Genomic DNA, 6,000 nt, shown 5'->3' with positions numbered 1-6,000 from the left:
CTGTATTAAGGAAAACCGCAGACTCTAAGGCTTAGAAAAAAATATATCACTATGGTACCGATAAAGAAAAGAAAATTCTGATTAGTTAATAACAGTAATCAAATTTCTTAAATTGTAGTAATTTCGTTTATCTTAACAGCAGATTCAGCACTTATGACAGTTTGATATTTTATAAATGAATGGAATTTTGGAACTGACAAAAATTAGCATGACCTCTTCATCTACATTCTTGGGAAAAAACCGGACAGAAAGAAGAACTATGAATCTACAAACATAAAATTTAAAAACTTTTTTAAAGAGAAATTTTACTTTGAGTATAACTATAAACTGCTTAGAAATATACAAAAACCCATTAAATGGAGATTAAAAATAAAAATTATTACTGTGACATGATAGAAACTGATCGAACAACTATTAAAATTTTTGATTTTAACAAAACAGCGGCTGAAAATGAATTGAAATTTTGAGAGCAAAAAATAAGTAAATAAATTTGTTTTAAATTACACTGGCACCACACCACAGCTACCCATAATCGATGGCAAAATTAGAAATGGCTTAATTTGGGGACAGCGACAATTGCAAATCTGCTGCCGTGAAGTGATACTGTTGTCTAAATAACTGTGTCCATAAGCTCGTGTGTGTTTTAATATATGACAGATGTTGCCTGTCGCCTGTCATCGTCTATGTGTTTAGCGCATAAGTGAGCTTTAGATAAACAAAAATTAGTTTTAATCTCTCACCAACCATATTGAGAAACCCTTTATATTAATGACATATCACTGCAAATATTTCAAAATAGCGTTAAGATAACGCCTAACAAAAAAATTATTAAAGGTTTTTTTATAGAACCATAATTCTAGAAAATAAAATACTTTCGATTTACTTACTGCGAGTTTGTCGGCGGGAATAAACTCAAAGCTGTAAAACAGTAGTATTTAACGAACTGTTTAAATCATTAGGGTGCACTATCTTTAAAGACGCTTCTTAAACATTGGATGACTTTATAAATGGAGCCTTACTTTTTATATGAAACTGTTTTTTCATATAATTGGCCGCTTAGAATTTATATCAACTCTTTTTTGAGTAAAAAACTTATCAACTGTCCGCCTTCACTATTATGTTTTTGCTGACATAAGTTTTGTCTTGAAATCGCACTTTTGCCATAAGTCCGTATATTGTCCGAAAATTACTACTGTACAATAAAATCAGGCGCTGTCAAGTATGGTAATCTTAACGGCTAGTCAAAACCGCCTTCTATTGGCATCAGATAGATAGGATTTTTTTTATAGGAACTAAAATTATTTATAATAAGACGTATGGAAGATGGCGATTCCCATCATATGTTTCGTCAGGCTTTTCTCTTTAAAGAAAGGATCAATCAAGTTCATAAAAATTTAGCAAATAATTATTCATGTTAAAATTTAATTAAACATACTCGCCTTTGAACACCCTTTTTGCGAAATTTTCATTAAAAATCTACGTAGCACAGAAATTACTCAAAAATTTAGCGATAAGATAGTCATGTCAGAGCGATTAGCGAAGCTTCATTTTTGTTGTTTTCCATACCATTTGTGTTCATTTAAGAGATTATAGTGTAAATAGCAAAATACTGCGGACCCAAAAACAAAACAAAACACCAAATGAACAATTAAAATAATGAAAATGTCTTAATTTGTGACTACAAATGACTTAGAAGTGCTGGAGCATTGCTGGAAGTAGTGCTGAGTAGACGGGACGCGAATGACAACTCAGGGAGGCTGCAACAGCTAAAGGGCTTTTCAAGTAAATTCTACAACTGAAATGGATCGGTACTTCAGCACCACGAAGTGTCGAGTGCCAGAAAATGTGGGAATGCGAATAAATTGTCAACTGCCACTTGGCGCTTAAATAGACACGAGTATTGGCATAATTAGGTGCTCAAGTGTTGGAGTCGTTGTCATCTTGAGTTGTTGAAACTATCGCTGCGTGAGCGCCTCTAGTGTTAGCGATAAGGAAAGCGTGCAAAATGCAAATAAAGAGAGGAAGACGAAGCAACAACAAATTAAATGAAAAGCAATAAATGAAAAAATAATAATTATAAGCTGGATTTCGCTTTTTTTTACAAAACGGTGGCGTAATAGTTAGTGCTCGCCTAGTTGGAGCATCTCTAATCAGTTGAGAGGCGTACATTGCAAGAGAGAGAAGTGTCAGCGCGACGCGTTTCGTTCGAGTTTTTTCGGTTTTTTGTTTGCCTTGTTTTTTGTGGAAATAGATTTTAAGTGGAGAGCAAAGTTGGAGATCTAGATATAAAAGGCATTCATATTTTTATAAGAATATATAAAATTAATTGCGAAGAAATATTGAATATTAATATATAATTGTTTCACATAAATTGCGAATTCAAAAAAAAAATTTTTTTTTTGCAAAAACAAAAATAAAATAAATTTTTAAATAAAAAGTTAATAAAGAGTGAACTTTTAAAAAAATTTAAATAAAAAGAAAGAATTTTTTGAAAAAACAATTGTGAGTGAATAGTTAAAAATCATTTTTCGTAATTAGAAATTCAGTGGTGTGAAATATCTTTATTTATTTGCATTGTATTAAAAATTATACAATTTTCGAAGTAACAAGTTCAAAATTTCCCCAAAATTACATAGTAAAATCCAAAACCAATTTTCTTATTTTAAATCATTGGGTGATACTCGAGATTTCAATGCCAGAACATGTTGGGGTTGAAACAATTTCGTTTCCTGTACATATTCCATTACCGAAAAAAATAAAATATAATACTACTTAGTTTAAATTCTTATAATATACAAATTGCAACGCAATACGATATATATATATATATATATATTTATAACATAGAAGGTAAAAACGTTGAATCCTAAAGGTATGCTTCATTTAATGCAATGTTATTATTATTATTTGGTAAAATATGTGAAAAAAGGAGAAATTATTTGAAAAGTGTGAATTAATGCAGAATAATTAAATATAAAATAAAAAATTACAACTCAACTTCAGATTGTAGTTACCTTTTTACGGTACTCCTACTTTACCTTTATTTCGGTAATGATAATGAATTTAAAGCTGCTGCAGAGCACTTAAGTTTAATTCAAGTGTGGCGTGATAAATATTTTTATTAGTGTTAAAATCGTGTAGGATTATGTGTAATTAAATTATTAATGCGAAAGCTCAAAAGCTCAAAAGAATGAAATGCATAAAGAAGTATATTGCCTACTTTTAGGCGCTGCATGCAATTTTTAATCAAAAAGTGTTTTATTGTGTTAGATTGTATTGTTTATTATTACATGGAAATAGTTTAAAAAGGTGCACACATAAAAACGTAAACAAAATTATTTATTAAATCAAATTGATAAAAATAGATACAAAATATTCTAAGTGCTTTAAAGAACATCGCCGACAAAATAAAATGGATTGGCATGACCCATACGACTACGAGATTATTTGTGAACCGGCATACGACGAGCAGCCCGTTCAACTACTGGGTTATGATGAATTTCGCATCAGATTTATGGGTGAGTAATAAAATATCTAAATCCCTATTGTAATGCATATTAAGATAGCGAATAAAAAGCTGCTGAGTAGTGTGTTCAAATAGCACATAGTGAATACTGTATGGATAGTGTACCTTATATGTGTAGTGGATACTTATGGGCCATGTAGAAAATTTTTTAAAGCAAAAAAAAAAAAACAAACGTGGGATTAAATCCAATGGAAAAGAAATGTAATACTATATAACAAAAATGAAAGAAAATATAAATAAAATATCCGAAAACTTGTTTATTTGAATTTTTCACATATATTTTAAGGGGGTGTTCTTGTCTAGGATTTTAAAAAAATCGATTTTTTTTTTGCATATCTTGAAAGTTTAGACTTTCAAAAATATGACCTTGGAAGGATTTAAAAAAAGTCAAAACTGACTTTTTCGGAACGATACCCACGATTCCTCAGGTTCTACTGGACCGATTTACTTGAAATTTTTATAGAGTCTTCTTTAAAGGCTTGTCTATGATTGGAACTAGCCCCATCCCCAAATTTTTATTATTATTATTTTTAAAAAATTCGAAATAGTCAGAAAAAGTTATCCAAAAAAACTTTTTTTTGGGCAGTCGCCATTTTGTGAAAAAAAAAATTTCCCACTTTTCCGTAGTTCCAGCCATTGCAACATCGCATATAAGGTTTTAGATTAATAATCTGATTGGACCTTATTTTTTTGGTTTCAGATAACTAAGATGGGTTGAAATCATGGGTATGGCCACGTGGAAATTTTTAGAGATCCCACATTTCGTCAGCTCTTAATTTTTGAAATTTTTACTTTTTTTAGTTTTTAATTTTTTTCTGTACTCTTCTAAAATTAACAAATAACTAATAAGAAAATGGATAATAAAAATATTTTTCCTTTTTTTACGACACTTTAAAAATTACCTGAAATTCATGCTTCTGGACCAGTATACCCCCTTAAGGCTATGTGAAAGAAGTGCAAAAAGGTTGTAGATCCTTTCAAACCTTTAACATTCAACTGTTTTCTATTGGTCACGTAGTTTACCGGAAATCGAGGTTAACCAATTATGGCCATTAACAGTTCAACCACGTCCCCTTTTTCTCTTCCCGACCACAGTTCGTCCTTAAATGAATTTTTATTTAATTTATGTTATTTTTCTTCCTTTTTCAATGAGTTTAAATCTACTACGTTTTTTTTCCTTTTTGAAACTCTAGTCTGGTTAGTAAAATAAATTAATCGGGCGTTATAGCTTTTTCGCATAGGGGCTAAATGATCAATAAACCGGCCTTTGCTCAATTAAAGCTCTAATTTAGATCGATTAACCAAACAAAATGAAAATCTTAATTTACTACATTAATTCTTTATCGAACTGAAGTCGAGTTGAAACTCGAATGCAACTCTGCGGGTTGTTGTCCAGGCTGTAAATTCGGTGTTTTGCAATCAGTTGATAAATTTTAGTCATTAGAAAAAGTACTAATAAATACCACTATAATGGCTGATCGTTAATAGAGCCTATCGTTAATCGATGGGCTGTGCAAAAACTGGATTCTCAATTTTAATGTTAATGTACTAATACTATGTTCGGACCGACATTGAAAACATTTCGAAAACACAATTGTATGTTGTGGTATCTAAGCCGTCCGGACCGACAATGTGTGTTTTCGATGAGTTTTTACTCACAACTATCAATAGCGGCATTCTCTTGCTCTTGCATGATTGCACGATGACACAAAATGCAAAAATCCTATACCGAAATATGCAAGGACAAGAGAGCACCCATTGCAGAATCTAGTGATATATGACGGCACGAAAATAAACGTGGGTTTTGGTCTGACATATTTTACAGCCATTGTAAATAATTTTCTGCGTGTGTTTGTTGTTGTGCCGTTGCACCAAGAGAAAAATTCTGCAATTTCTGCACCAAGCAAGGTTTTGCAAGAGCAAGAGAATCCCCCTAATATGAGAATATCAAGCGACAGCTATTTTTGTATATGGAATGTAAAGAAATATCAAGTGGCAATTTAGGGCCGGCAAAATATGTCTTCCAAAAACATCGATTAAACTAGAGCAGGCACCGATTATAATGAGTGGAATGTAAGTTTTCAAGTAGTTTTCAGCGAAAACTGTGTTTTCGTTGGACAGATTTTACATGAACGAAAACAGAAGTTTTCGTGCGAAAACCAGTTTTTCCCACGAAAATTTGTTTTCGTTGTCGGTCCGAACATAGTATAAATTAAGTTGAAGATGGCTATGTGAGAAGGGTAATCAAGTTAGGATTTTTGGGTTCGTAAATGATAAATAATATGCGCTCTCACATTTTAATTGAGATAACTCACATGTTGGACGATATATGCGCAATAAAGTCACAGTCAATGAAGGTTAAAAGAAGTATTGATCTGATCCAACTCATTTTCTCTGCATTTCAGTTATATATCTCACACAATGATCGGTATTTTTCGTCAAAAATCAACTGTAGGTCCGCATATTCGGTACCT

General features: G+C 31.6%; 1 protein-coding gene across 6 annotated transcripts in view; it reads left to right on the top strand.

Moving 5' to 3' along the window:
• The first annotated feature begins 3,004 nt into the window (after window positions 1-3,004).
• Window positions 3,005-6,000, top strand: part of LOC126759481 (dystrophin, isoforms A/C/F/G/H) — a 558,659-nt gene continuing 555,663 nt past the window's right edge. For 3 of the 6 annotated variants that reach the window (XM_050474333.1, XM_050474325.1, XM_050474318.1), the window contains exon 1: window positions 3,005-3,518. In XM_050474333.1, coding sequence (XP_050330290.1) covers window positions 3,413-3,518 — 106 coding nt within the window. In that variant the 5' untranslated portion in view covers window positions 3,005-3,412. The remainder of the gene's footprint in view (window positions 3,519-6,000) is intronic. The other 3 variants (XM_050474357.1, XM_050474402.1, XM_050474347.1) reach the window with 2 other exon arrangements.

Source organism: Bactrocera neohumeralis, chromosome 2 (assembly GCF_024586455.1).
Source record: "Bactrocera neohumeralis isolate Rockhampton chromosome 2, APGP_CSIRO_Bneo_wtdbg2-racon-allhic-juicebox.fasta_v2, whole genome shotgun sequence".
Classification (NCBI taxonomy): domain Eukaryota; kingdom Metazoa; phylum Arthropoda; class Insecta; order Diptera; family Tephritidae; genus Bactrocera; species Bactrocera neohumeralis.
Note: the sequence above shows the minus strand (reverse complement) of the source record. Positions and strands in the feature narration are given on the sequence as shown.